This window comes from Lepisma saccharinum, chromosome 20, assembly GCF_977018435.1.
Source record: "Lepisma saccharinum chromosome 20, izLepSacc3.1, whole genome shotgun sequence".
NCBI lineage: Eukaryota > Metazoa > Arthropoda > Insecta > Zygentoma > Lepismatidae > Lepisma > Lepisma saccharinum.
The window spans coordinates 39,181,670-39,197,328 of NC_139248.1; the positions used below are offsets into that span (position 1 = coordinate 39,181,670).

The 15,659-nt window shown below is 36.4% G+C and overlaps 1 protein-coding gene across 2 annotated transcripts in view; it reads left to right on the top strand.

Annotated features, from left to right (window-relative positions):
• Positions 1 to 15,659, top strand: part of LOC146003238 (protocadherin Fat 1-like) — a 246,955-nt gene that overhangs the window by 175,871 nt on the left and 55,425 nt on the right. Inside the window, exon 9 of one of the 2 annotated variants that reach the window (XM_083141412.1) lies at positions 2,920 to 3,979. In XM_083141412.1, the coding sequence (XP_082997538.1) occupies positions 2,920 to 3,979 (1,060 nt within the window). Of the gene's footprint in view, positions 1 to 2,919; positions 3,980 to 10,546; positions 10,731 to 15,659 lie in introns of both variants that reach the window. The other variant, XM_083141413.1, reaches the window with a different exon arrangement.

Here is a 15,659-nt window from a genome sequence, read left to right on the forward strand (position 1 = left end):
TCGATGATTCCCCGAACACAAAATAGCTGCTTGAACGCTGTCGATCTTTGATATTCAGCAGTTCTATTGGAATAGCTTTTTTTATTATTATTATTGTTCCATCATACAATAATCTATAACGTTTCAACTCCTCTATCAACCCAACATCTGTAAACCAGTTATCCGCAGTTATGCTACGCCCTGTTTTGAATTTTGGTGTAGCCAGTCTCAAAACAACATCTTTGGGTTTATTACTCAGTTGGTAAGGGCCTTCCGGTTGTTTGCATGCGTAAATTTCCAAGTTGTGGGAATAAAACGTTTTGGCGTCAGTCATGGCATAAATCTTGAGTCCATACTTGGCTGGTTTAGAGGGAATATACTGCCTGAATCTACATTGGCCCCTGAATGCTTCAAGTTTCTCATCGATTGTGACACAATTTCCCACAGAATAGTTGTGCTTGCCCTTCTCAACAAAACTAGAAAATAAATCACGAACAGCAGCCAGGTTATCTGTTGTCTTCCTTTCGTCTCTCATTGCTCTGTCATCAAATCTTGCACATTTCAATTAAAACTTAAACCGCTTGATACTCATGACTAACCGGAACTTTTCAATTCCATCACCTTCTGTACCCTAGAGGTCTTCTAAGCTCTGGCGATTTCCGTGGTGTGTGCCAGCTAGATACGAGAGGCCTATAAAAGCACACATTTCTGGGATATCTGTTTCAAGTGCATCATGCTGATGGCAAAATGAGTGCTGTATGACACGTATATATTCATTTGTGTGATTGGTAATCCTTTCAAGCATAACTTGTTTGAAACACTTTCCCAACACTCTCGCTCAGTCTTACATTGCCTAACGGCTCCAATTATATCTGGCAAGCATGTCAGAAGGTTTTGAGTAGGAACACGCTGATCACCTGCACAAGGAACCATCTGCTACCTTGTAACTCCGTCTTCTCCAAGAATGTACAAATTAGAATGAGGGTCTCATACTTCCTGAACTACTCCTTCTTCATCACTTTGTTCCGTATCGGAATTTTCATAGCATTCTTCTACTTCATCCTGGTCATCTACATCAGATTCACCATCCAACAGTAATTCACACACTGTGTTCAAATCACTGGGGTTATTAAAGTCAAAAAGTCTACTGGAGCTTTCCTTGTTATTCAGACAAAACATACAATAAAAACAAAACAACATGCAGAACAAACCGTTCAACAAACACAGACAACATTTGACACTAATAACTTAAGAAAGACAAGCAATAACACAATCAGGCGCACTATATCATTTTGATACAAAGAGCTACGGACACTGACTAACGCCTTGTACAAAGTTTTCCACTCGACTGACGTGGAGTGGGTGTAGAGGGAGGAAGGTACTAGAGGAGTGGTGTGGAGCCAGTGACGCAGCGAGAAGTGACATCAAAATATCGCCATGTTGTATCATTTTGATCAGTTGCACCCGACGGAGAGTTAAACTGTTTTCTTGTCAATAAGAAAAATCTGTATCTTGGAGCAATATGATGAATTCAACATTTTAGTTTATTTTCTTCTTTTTATGGTTACAGTGCAGGGCATCAACTATGATACAGAGTGCATATAGCATTTCACTCTTTCACTCTATCTGAAGTTAAACTTCTATCTTGTGAACAGAAATTGAGATATACCTAAGTATATATTGCATTTCATTTAATCTTGTTGAATTTTAAGTTCATTGGATGATGAGAAAAGAAGGTTACATGGGCCATAAATTAAATTGTAGTTGTAGTAGAGTCAAGTAAAAATGTATATGTACTGCTATCATGTATATCTAGTTGCATGTGGTGTAGGCATGTTCTGTTTCAACCGGAATTATTGCAAAGTGACTGTACAAAATGTCTGTACATTTGAAACATTGGTCAAGGGCAGAAATAGGGATTGTAATTACTTGTATGTGAGCCAGAAATGTTTCGACTCTCCAGATTCATAGTGAACTGGTGGAAATTCAGGGTGAAGGTGTGATGTCAAGGCAGTGTGTAGCCTTAGTGTCACATCGTTTAAGTTGAAAGCTATTCCATCAGCCAGAAAAGTTCTAGATACTGTTTTCTGGGATGTGTCTGGCGTCTTACTGGTTGAATATCTTGAACATGGGTGAATTTTTAATGCTGATGGCTACTGCCAGAAACTTCAGCAGCAGAGTGTTCAATACATGTCCTCATACACGTGTCAAACCGTTACTTGTTTGCGAAGTTTCACTTAGAATTCTTGACCCCCTGAAAGTCTGGATTTAGCACCAGTTCTGGAGTGATGTCTGGGCACTACTATCAGAACAATGAACATGTGAAAACTTCTGCATCTAGGTGGTTTGGAAATCTTGATGCAAAATTTTGTTCTACTGGCATGAACAACTTAATCTCACACCATGATAGGTGTTTCGAAAGGAACGATGATTATGTGGAGCAGTAGTGTCATGTACCCACTTTCACCCACACATATTCATTTTCAGGGCATAAACAGTACCCTGTCATTTACAGGTTTTGTAACCTTTTTTTTCTGATCACCCCATGTATAAATTGACAAAATATAAATTTCAAATATCAACACACAGAAAATGGTGCACCAAAGAAATGTTTATACTTTGAAAATCAGCCCATGCTAATTCTACATGTGCACTTTAAAATTAAAATAATTTAATATTATTTTATAATGCTCTAGTAGGTTTTCAAATCTGCTTTGCAATTTTACTATTACCACTTGCACTACATATCTTTTGCATACTATTTGTATAATTGAATGCACGTATCTGCTTGTGCCTTACAACTGCTTCAGATGCATGTAAATCTATGTATTAACTACTTGTAATACGATCTCTTATCTTAGAACTTTTCAATGCTTTATTCAGTTTGCTTATTAAATTAAAAATATGTGTTGGTAATAGTTATGATATTTTCATTTGTAGGCTGCTTCTGGTGACAAGGAGAATGTACAATTTTCTACTGTTTTATCTCTCTCACTGCCACTTCCTGTACCAACAACTGTATCTCCTACAACTCCAGACACATGCCCACCTTGCACTACAACTGTAGAAACATGCACACCATGCCCTGATACAACTACATCGGAAGCAACTACAACTACTTGTCCAACAGTTGAACCTTGTCCTACCACCGTAACTGAAACTACTACATGTGACTGTTCCGATACAACCATCACAAGTGGAACAACGCCTACTACAACTTGTCCACCAACTGATTGTGATACCACACCAACCACATGCCCTTCACCTTCCACATGTGATTGTGCAACTGACTGTCCATCATTCAGTACTGGCAGTTCCACAGGAACAACTGATTCATCATGTGACTGTAGCTCTGATAGTACCACAAGTAGCACAACTACTGATGGGAATGATGATGGTGGTACTACATCTTGTAATTGTGACTGTTCTACAATATGCCCCACAAGTAGTACAACTGATGGCTCAAATTCTGATACAACTAGTAGTCCATGCACACCTTGTCCTACAACTAGCGATACAACTACCAGCGACTCAAATCATGGAAGTGACAGTACTACACCTTGTGACTGCTCCTCATCAGAAGGAACAACCAGTTCATCAACTTCTGGGTCAGGAGGTACATCACCGTTTACTTGTGAACCATGTACATGTGAACCATGCACAAGTTCATCCACTGCTGAACCAGGTAGTACGTCACCATCTACTTGTGAACCATGCACAAGTTCATCCACTGCTGAACCAGGTGGTACATCACCATCCACTTGTGAACCATGTACATGTGAACCATGCACAAGTTCATCTACCTCATCACCATTTACTTGTGAACCTTGTACAACATGTGAACCATGTGCAACTGTTACTCCTCCAATTCCTGAAGTGCATTTTATGAGACCTTCCTACATTATATACGTTGTTAAAAGTGATCATACAGAGAATTTAGGTACTGTCCAGGCTATAAGAACAGGAGATGGATATATTAAATATTCATTACAACAACAAGGTATGTTATGTTTCATTTCTATCTGTTCTTGTGCGTTGTGTTTACAAATGTGTGGCTTACTTGCTTACCAGCTTCTTGTTTTGTTGGTACTGTGTTGTTTTACATAAGCTTTCAACCCCATCTAGTTCACTGCATTTTTTGAATCTGTTTGCATTCACATGTCTAGTTGGTTACAAAGCACAACACCAAGTTGTCTACTTCATTTATTTGGTGTCTGACCATTTGCACTACATTTTAGAGTGCTGCTGCACAGTGTGGTGTATGGTCACATGGTACATGTTAACCAATCAAATAAATGTTCATAGTGGTAGACAAGCATTTGTTGAATCTTATGAACTCAAGCACTGCTTTTCTTGTATACGGTGTCTACTTGGTTCAACACAGTTTCCTTGCCTGACAAGATTTATCTGCACTACACCTAGCGTCAAATAGTGCAGTAAACTAGATTTGGCTTTTGATAGGCAAGTGGGAACAAATGCATATTTACATTGGAATATACTTATTTATGTTCTTCAAAATTGCTTCAAGACCCCAAAAGAAATGAAGTTTTATCTCAAGTTGGTGATTTGCTAAATATTTTATCACCTACTACACATTCATACAAACTATACCCATATTATTGTAAAATATTACAATATTAAGTCAATGTGTTTTCACTATATTTTATACAAAAATAATTTTTAGCATCATCACATACATGAATTTCCCTTTTCATGTAGTATTTCTTTTTTTAGTTTTGAATGATTCCTCATACATTTTGTTCTTTGCTTTTTCAAATCCATTATAACAATGAAATAATATTCATACTGATATAAATGCACTTTGTGATAAAGATAGCAATAATAAAACAGATTTTCATTTTTAACAAAGGACTATCTGGAAACATATATTTAAGGGAAACCAAGTAATCAAGTTATTGTAGATAAGAGACCAATCTGTTCACAACAAGAGAGAAATATGTGGACGAATTTCAGTAACAGAACTAATATTTCAAATAGTAATTGAAGTTAAGATAGAAGAACTGAACACAGTAGAAAGATAAACATTGAAAAAAATGGTTACTGTATTTAGAGAAGAGAATAAGACCATGAAAGTATGGTCATATTTTTAACTAACTCTCAAGCCTTCTTAAACTTGAAGGTTTATGGCTGCAGCAACACAAGCCTTCCATCTGCCCCTCTCTCTTGGATAAGATCAATCCAAACTTTTCCATTCTTAACAATTTAATTTAGGTCCATCTCAACGTTATCCCTCCATCTTCCTCTTGGCCTTCCTGCAGGTCTCTTACCATCAGGTTTCCCAACAAGAATTCTGTAAACTCTTCTTTCCTCTCCCATTCATGCCACATGGCCTGCTCACCCAAGTCTTCTTCATTTAATTATTATCGTCATATTTTTTAAAAAAATATTAATAGATGCACACAGGGGCAGTACTACGGGGGGGGGGGGGAAGAAACCCTTCTCAAAACATGTCTCTGCCGCTTATAGTTTACCCAAATTGTTGTAATACAGTAGACGTATTTTGACCAAAAATAAGGAAAAACTAGATATTTTCTTATATCATATTTTGAATTATAAATTTCCATTTGGGGCAAGGCTATTACATTGTTCAAGTATATTTTGTAGTTTAGTAAGATTACAAGATTACTTGTTTACAATGTGTTCTAAAATAGTAGGGCAGCTGCAGATCTGCCTGGTCAATCATGAGTCACCAAAATTGCTACAAAATTGACATGATACTCTGCTGTCTGCCTGGTAGGTGGATGTATTCAGCAGCTGTGGGAGTGTTCTTTGGTTGTTAGAGGTTAAAATGGTGATGAAGAATATAAGCATATGCAACTAAATGTGTACAATTATTAGCATCTATTTTTCAGTATTCTTTTGGGAAACGTCTAACAGGTGTGAAAAATGAATTCTTATAAGTAGGCTAGGGCCAGGGTGCAAAATCCTAGGGGTGTCCCCCCCCCCCAAAACCATCTTGGCCTAAAAATTCCTCCACCAATGTCTGGGTGGGAGAGTTTTTTTTAATAACAACAAAAATAAGAAATTAGTTTCGAGTTCAGATATATTTTACTATGTTGATATAAAAAATATGCACATGAGTGTTTTCACTCTCTTTCTCTCTCTCTTCTTTTCAAGTGACAATTAACAGATCTAAACTGTTAACAATATATGCACAATAAAAAGTAAAATAATTGATTTATTTGCTTCATTTTACTTTGCTTTTCTGCCACTTTTGGCTAATTGCTAAGATAAATGTAAAACGAGAATGCAAGATAGATAAAGGTATGAAATCTAATTGATTTATGTTATTAAAAACAAAAAAAAATACAAAAATTTATATGGAATAAAACCATTTCAATTACTTTGTAATTTATTGACATTTTTGACCAATTGGTAAAGGAATTACTTTGCTGCTTTACAAATACCGTATTGGCCTGAATATAAGCTGCACTTTTTTATCCAAATTTCAATTGTGAAAAAAATAGGATTCGTCTTACATTCCCAACCTTAAAAAAAATATGACATTTCGTCAAATCATATGCTTTTAAAAATGTGCTGATTTCTCATTTTAAAATAATGATAATGCAACAATAGCATTAATCTATTGTATTATCTTTTCTTTCTTTTCACTCCTTCAAATTTTAGGGTGTGGCTTGTATTCGGGCCAATACGGTAGGTGATATATATAAAAGTAAACAAATTAATTATTTTTATAGTAATAATAAATATGTGTAACTTCATATATATATATGTAATATATATATGAATATATAATTCATATATATATATATATATATATATATATATATATATAATTCATGTGTGTGTGTGTGTGTGTGTGTGTGTGTGTGTGTGTGTGTGTGTGTGTGTAAATTAAGATCTTCCTTCCCCCACACACACACACAAGTTTCAAAATATTTCACACCCTGAGAATGATATTCATCTTCTAAGGAACTGACAAGTTTACTTTCTGTTTGTTATGTTTCTCATTCAAGTACCAGCAATAACATGTGTGTTAGCAATATTCTTTAATTTGTTTTATTGTTATATCTATCCATATCGTTGCAAATATATGAGAGGGAAAAATATGATGTTAAGGAATCAAAGAACACCTAGTGATATTTCTAGTTCTCCAAATGATTGACCAAAGCAGTCCATTCTCAACAGTTAACCCACAACAAAATACAACAAGCAATGGTTGGTGGAATTTTAATCCAAACTGGTATGACACTTGATGGAGCATCGGTTATAAGTGGGCATCTTACTACAGTGAGACCACACACAAAAGACTTACACAAAACCACGTTCCCTGTGTATCGTACACATTAGTGGTGGAGAGAGGTAGAGTGAAGTAGGCTTCCTTATGGCCTGAGTTGAATGGATGGAGGGGAAGATGAGAGAAGGGTTTAAGCCAAAGTTCATTTTATTTGTGGTCACTCTATAGTGCACAAACTCTCTTCAAGAAGAAAGTTCCTCAATTGTTTTATGTGCATTGCTACAATCAGACTCAATTTGGTTATAGTTAATGTATGCCATGGTCTTGAAGAAGTTCATATCTTTTCCATATCTTCACCAATTGTAGGAAGAGAATGAAGTGCAAAAAATTAAACTGGGATATACTTATATGTGACAAAAGGTGTTGTATTTGCCAATTTACAACCTGTAAGGCAGTCAAGGGCACATTCAGTTATACATCTGATTTCAAATCAGATTGTAACAACTACAACAACTGAAAAGTACTCAGGAAAACAAGTAAAGTGAAAGGCATTATGGATTGAATAAATTTTAACTTTGTATTCTGCCTTCATCTCTTTCATGGTCTTCTGTGAGACCTGAAACTAGTTTCTGATTATTTGCAGAAAACTGAGTATGATCTTGCTGTTGCTTGTACCATATCTGACTCTCTCTTGGAAAAATCACATGAACATCGAATACATAATATTGGTTTTCAGGGCCTTATTAAAGAAGTGAAGACTTTTTCAGATGGAAATAATATTTCAAGGAATGGTGGTAAATGAAGAAAACTGAAAATTTCCAAAATGGTTTGAGCATTAAGTGAAATTTCAGCAAAAGAAAAGTGAAAGTGAAAAGTGAAAGCAAAAGAGCTACAGTAAAGATGATGTTGAAAGTTAGGCTTAATATTTCAGTTATTGATCGCCTAATTTCTAAACTAAAGGGAAGGTTTACCAAGAACAGTGACATGTAGAGTTAGCTTTTTAAATTCTTAAAATGTCTGTTTTCTGATCAATGAAAAGCCACAATCTTTTGCCACTTGCTACTGTTGTGATTTGAGCTGTTTAGAGTCCAAGTTAAAGCTGATGCCAAAAGTTGTGAGATGCTAAGAAAGAAATCTCAAATGAAGGTCCCTTCAGCGGCTAATTGCAATGGTTGAAAGATTGAAAAAAAACAAGCAATTAAGAAGAAATGAAAGAACGAATGAGAAATGAATATACAAGCCAGCATGGTCATAACTTGGGGTCTAATTTTGAGGGGACAGAATGAACCCTAGGGCTTATCTTTGTGGGAAAAACACTCAAAGTTCTCCATCTCATGAAACTAGCATCCAGGATTATATGCTAAATAACTGTGATGTTTGCGAAAGCACAAATGTTATTCTATATTTATTTTCTCCTCAGGTTTAATAAACCTGAAAATTTTGAGAGGAAAAGTGACCCCTCGCAAGTTACATTATGTAAGTCGGAAGAAGTCTAAACATTTTTAAATGAACAACCACATATGGATAGCTTATTTACAGTATTAAATACAAAATATTTGTGAATGTTTCTTTCTCTTTTCTGTAATATTGACAGCCTTGATTGTGAGATATTATATTTCCATTATAGCGTAACATCTTTTGTAACTTAGGTTGAAACAAAACTAAAAAATGGTACAATGAATTGTGTGGTTTATTATACTGTTGTATTGATCAAGAATATATAAAATTTATTATAAGTACACTTTATGCTTAGATAGGCTAATCAGAACTAGACCCTCACTTTAAAGTGCAATCCAAAGCACTGTAAAATGTGTCACCATCTGAGATTGAACCTGCCATTCCATTGATTGCAAGACAATGGAATTACTCTTACTACATTATCAAGGAGACTCAGAATACACAAAGCATATATTCAGTATTCAATTTACCAGCTTTAGAAATTAGCAATATTGGAGCATTGGTGTTAATTTATTTATTTATTTATTTATTAACCAATCGCCTATAACAGAGCGAATGCTCCAATTACAATAGGCATTACAATTTGCTATATACAATATAATTTACATAAATATATAATACATGATACAAACACATAGTAATTATTACACAAAACATTAGATAAATATGAATACAAAAAGTTATACAAATACAAAAGTTACACAAATACAAAAAATTACATACATATACATATTACAAATTTTGAACAGAGGAAAAACTAAAGGACAGAAGAAACAAAACATAAACAAGTAACAAACTATAAAAGCTTGAGAAGAATAAAGAAATTATACGAATAGCACTATTTAAATAGGAAACAGGAATAATCAATACAAAGCAAAAGTTCAAATTTGAATTCGTTTATATGTATACAAAATTTAGAAAGCTATAACTTGTATTTGAGACTATAAATAAATCACTCTAGAATTAGATCTGTTTTATTTGTATATTATATCTAATATGTTGTTTAAACTATATAGATAGTTTTTAATATTAAAAGCAAAATCCAAATCAATTCCATTCGGGACAATATTATTATGTTTACTTAATAATCTAATGATTGGAGAATTTTTATGGAATTTTGTGTTTGATTTATTGCAGTAAAATGGTTGTCTTACTCTTAATACCTTATAATTGACGTTAAAGTTTATCAACTGTATAAGATTTTCACACTCAAGTATACCATTGACAAGTTTATATAGGAATATATGGTCAGCCGTTTCGCGTCTTCATTGAAGTGTATCACATGAGAATTCATTTAGTAATTTAACATAGGAGATGCGATCTGCATATGAAGATCTCTTGTATTTTTTGTAGTAAATATGTCGTATGTACAGTTTAAGCTTGCTGAAAGTGGTTCCTTTTTTGTTATATAAAAAAACAATAAAATAATTTTTAGGTACATGAATCTTATATATTCATATATTACAAAAACAAAAATCACAATTATGGTGAATCATTTGGCAACATGCATGTCCTCTCAATTCCTACAGAAATGACCTGCAAAGGCATATCCTAACCTGCTAACAGACCCAAACAAACACTCACACACACACACACACACACACACAAATACAGTTGCAGTTGCTTTTTCTACTATTACATTACTTTCATTAATAAATTTTCTAAACTGTTCATTTATACCATCTGTGCAATACAAATTTCTGGCCTCTATTTGGATTATGTTTGAGACATGAAATAATATTAACAGGAAGCAATAAAAATGAAACTACAAAAATTATGAATTCAATTAGATAAACTATTTTGAAAAGAATATCACTACTATTACTTCTTATATTTTTGTGTCAAAATATTTTATAATTCAGTATATTTGTAATATTGACTTTTTTGTAGGCTAAATCAAGCAACTCGATTAATCCTGCTGGTACAGTACTTCACATCCAGTTGCCTTGTGTCAAAATTCAATTTGATCAAGATATTTATCATTCTACATTTCTTGCAAATGAAACTGTGCATTTAAGGGTACATGCAACATCCATTTTCCCAGGAAATATTACTTATGAGTTACAAAATACTGGTAAGTATATGAACTCAAGACAAGTTTAAAAAAATAAACTTATGAAGAAATAGGATGCAGACATGAGATGATATGAAATGTACTATGGTTTACAATGTTCATGCTTCTTCCAACAATGAGATAAATGTATGTAATCAATGCATAATTTGATGCTCACTGGCCTTTTCAGCTTTCTTCCTTTTCCACACTTCTGTATATATGTATGACAGATAACACTGGCCTACAAATATTAACTTTTTGTTTACTCCAGAAACAAAAATAGTAATTTCTCAATGAATTCAACATGCTGAGTTCGAAAATGGCAATAAAAGTAATGGATTTGCTAAGATAACAGAAAAACACTGCAATTAATTATGTTGTAATGCATATAAATGTATATATATATATATATAGAGAGAGAGAGAGAGAGAGAGAAAGAAAGAGAGATAAAAACAAGGAGGGCCAAAAGGGCTAAATAAAAATCAAAGAAGGAGAAAGGAAACACTCACCAGACAGTGGAAAAAATTCGAATTTTTGCTAGCTTAATCCTAGCATCTTCAGAGTAGGAAGAAAGAGACAGAACCGGAAGTTGGAGCCCAGCAGAAGAGGAAGCGGTGCGTAGAATGGAAAAAAACACTGTGTCCTCACCAGGCACATCGAAAACTGTGAGTGGGTGGGATGGGTTGGGGGAGATCATCGAATGAGGTGGGGAAGTTACTGGGTGGACTTGTTCAGGCCAGGTGGAGTGGTTGCACTCATGGCTGATATATAGGTCATCTCCCATCTTTTTCGAACAGAGGTGTTGGCTGGTGTAGCGTTCTTTTTCGTATTCTTACGTTCCCATCCAAAGGCTGCTACAAAATTCCTTTAGTGAAGCTTCTCGGTGCACCTAGTTTCCTTATTTGCAACTAGATTGCACTGTCTGTACTTTCCCTTACTTGTCAGTAGGTGCCTCTGCATGCCACATTTGGAACTAAATATTCGTGACCTAGTTTCTTCGATTTTTTCTCGGACGTCACACTGGTTGGGGTAAGAGATGGATGATTGCTACCTGGAATCAATCGTTGAAATGGATATTGTGGTAGTTGGTATGGATGGCGACTGTGAAGTCCAGGTTGTGGTGGAGGAGCGGTGGTTATTGATGCGGAGGTTGAGGGCAGTTGATGTTTTCCCCAGGTAAAAATCACCACAGTTGTTGCAGGTGAGGATGTAGATCAGGTTTGAGGCATGGCAGGTCCCTTTGGGGTGGAGGGTAAATTTGCCAGTGGCCGTGTGCACCTGGAGAGTGTGAGAGGTAATGAGGATGGGCAGGTTTTGCACCTAGGGCGGTTGCATTTATGGGCAGAGGGGTATTGTGGACCAGGATGTTTTGGAGGTTGGGAGGGGGGGGGGTGAGCATTTGAAAACCACTCTGGTCTTGTCGGGAAATATGTTTTTGGTTTCAGGATCACTGTGGAGAATGGGGAGAAGAGAGTGTAGTGTGTGCCTGATTTTGTTGAGGTGGGGATGATATTGGGTGATGAGTGCAGATGGGTTGGTGGCAAAAGGTTTCTTGGTGGTAGTGGTGTGTGAAGCAGCTCACGATATTTGTCTGGTGACCAGGATGGAGGGATATCCACGGTTGACCAGGACTTGGTGTAGGCGGAGGTTATAATTCTGGCAGGAGGTGGGTGAAGTGTTGAGGCGCTGTCCCCTGAGGACCAGGGAGAATGGAATGGCTTTTTTGGTGTGGAACGGGTGGGAGCTGGAGAAGTGTAGGTATTGCATGTGGTTGGTGGGTTTTATGTGGATAGTGGTTGTCAGATGTCCTCCCTCGATGTGCACGTCCATCCAAGAAGGTGATCTGGTTGGGGGAGTGCATCCAGGTGAATTTTATAGAACGAAAGTGATTAAGTTGGTCCAGGAAAGCTGATAAGGTTGGTTCGCCATGTGTCCAGAGAATAAAGATGTCGTCGATGAAGAGAAGCCAGAGGAGGGGTTGGAGGGGTTGGGTATCCAGGAACTGTGGCTCAAGTTTGCCCATGAAGAGGTTTGCCATGTCTCAAACCTGATTTACATCCTCACCTGCAATATCTATGGTGATTTTTACCTAGGAAAAACATCAACTGCCCTCAACCTCCGCATCAATAACCACCGCTCCTCCACCCACAACCTGGACTACACAGTCACCGACCATACCAACCACCACAATATCCCTTTCAACGACTGCTTCCGGGTATCGATCATCCATCTCTTACCCCAACCAGCCAACACCTCTGTTTTCAAAAGATGGAAGAGGGCCTATATATCAGTCATGAGTGCAACCACTCAACCTGGTCTGAACAAGGGCACCCAGTAACTTCTCCACCTCATCTGATGCTTCCAACCAACTAAGCCCACACTCCCACCCTCCCAACCCATCCCACCCACTCACAGTTTTCGACCTGCCTGGTGATGAAACAGTGTTTTCTTCGTTCTACACACCGCTTCCTCTTCAATCGGGACGTGGCAAATCTGCTGGGCTCCAACTTCCGGTTCCGTCTCTTTCTTTCTACTCTGAAGATGCTACGATTAAGCTAGCGAAAATTCGAATTGTTTCCACTGTCTGGTGAGTGTTTCCTTTCTCCTTCTTTGTTATATATACAGGGTGACTGGTAATTAGATGTATTCCCTGAAAGGGGTTAAAGTAGAGACAATTTGCAATAAATTTGACCATATGATACCCTGTCCGAAAATTAGTAGTTTTCGAGATAATCGAATTTCTTTTGTTTCTTTAAAAAATGACAATTTTCCACATAAAAACATGAACTGAGAAAAAACTGCTCATTGTATGGAACTTATTTCAGCGTTTTCTGATAGCTAACGAATAAGTGGTTCGTTGAAAAAAAAGTTTTTCCCAAATAACAATCACATGTAGGTAACGGGTGGGTCTAAACTTACAAGTGATGATAAAAAAATGCACTCTTAGTTTACTTGGCAACGTATTAATAACAAAAATGGTATGACACAAAGCGTACAAATTACTTAAATTACTTCCTTGTGACATCAGCTATCCAACAAGGTACAAATGTTGCTAACATTCACATTTGTGTACAAGAAATAATACTTCATTCATCTTCATGTGAATGGAATCAATTGAACAATACAATTAAAGAACATTACACGTCTTTCTCAAAGTGGGCACCTCCGTTACGAAAGCAGGCACACAGGTTTTTACAAACATTTGGTATCTTAACTAGTGATGTGATGGTGTCCTTGGTGTGTTGACCAGCTGTTAAGAACCTCTACCTGAGCTCTTCTTGCGAGTTTACCGGTGTCTTGTCATTTGGCTAAAAATGTAGAAGTCGCAAAGCGTCAAATCGGGGGATCGAGCCGGCCAGGGAAACGGGCCACTTCGGCCAATCCATTTCTTTGGGTAATTTTCATCCAGCCACTGTCGCATGCCCAGGCAGAAGTTTGGATAGGCGTCATGAACAATCATTTGATCAAGCCATTTTTCCTGCCCCAAATCTTAAATGGCATCACTTATGAACATTTTTTGAGGAATGGGATGGCAATGTTGTTGGAGGATGTGCCTCTAGCTACAAGACGTGACATGATTTATCAACATGATGACTGCCCAGCTCAATCCCCCGATCGATTTGACGCCTGCCGACTTTTACATTTGGAGCCACATGACAAGACACCGGTAAACTCGCAAGAAGAGCTCAGGGAGAGGATCTTAACAGCTGGTCAGCACATCAAGGACACCATCACATCACTAGTTAAGATACCAAATGTTTGTAAAAACCTGCGTGCCTGATTTCGTAACATAGGTGCCCACTTTGAGAAAGACGTGTAATGTTCTTTAATTGTATTGTTCAATTGATTCCATTCACATGAAGATGAATGAAGCATTATTTCTTGTACACAAATGTGAATGTTAGCAACATTTGTACCTTGTTGGATAGCTGATGTCACAAGGAAGTAATTTAAGTAATTTGTACGCTTTGTGTCATACCATTTTTGTTATTAATACGTTGCCAAGTAAACTAAGAGTGCATTTTTTTATCATCACTTGTAAGTTTAGACCCACCCGTTACCTACATGTGATTGTTATTTGGGAAAAACTTTTTTTTCAACGAACCACTTATTCGTTAGCTATCAGAAAACGCTGAAATAAGTTCCATACAATGAGCAGTTTTTTCTCAGTTCATGTTTTTATGTGGAAAATTGTCATTTTTTAAAGAAACAAAAGAAATTCGATTATCTCGAAAACTACTAATTTTCGGACAGGGTATCATATGGTCAAATTTATTGCAAATTGTCTCTACTTTAACCCCTTTCAGGGAATACATCTAATTACCAGTCACCCTGTATATATATAAACTGAATGACACTTCATTTCACTCTACATATAAAAATATTTAAGCATTTCTAGAGCGATTTTCCAGCAAATGTCTACTCACATCGATCTATTTCCCTTAGTAGCTTTTTTCATACTTGCAATCCTAGTCACTGAAGAACCACAATTGTAGGAAAAAAGATCAAAATGGAAATGCAAATATCAATTTCAGAATCATGTTTCATCCCAATTTTGTGGTAGCTGACCTCAATAGTGGAGTGTCTCTTCATAGATTACATCATACCATCAATCATCCAAAAGTGGTAGAAAAGCAAAGTAAAATAAACCAAATCAATCAATCAATTAACAAGTGTTTTGGGTATATAAAACAGAAAATATGTCAAGGAATAAAGAAGTACATTTTTACACATATGAAATAAACACTTTCGTATTTAGGCCACGACCCTTGCATTTTGCTGGTAAAAAGAAAGTGCAGGCTTATGAACTTCCCTCTCCTCTCCTTGGATGGGTAAGTTTCTTTTTATCACTGGTATGATAGGGTTAAAACAAAATAATAATATTCCCACCACAATATTCCTTTCAATGACTGCTTCTGCATAGCAATCATCCAATCCTTGCCCCAATTC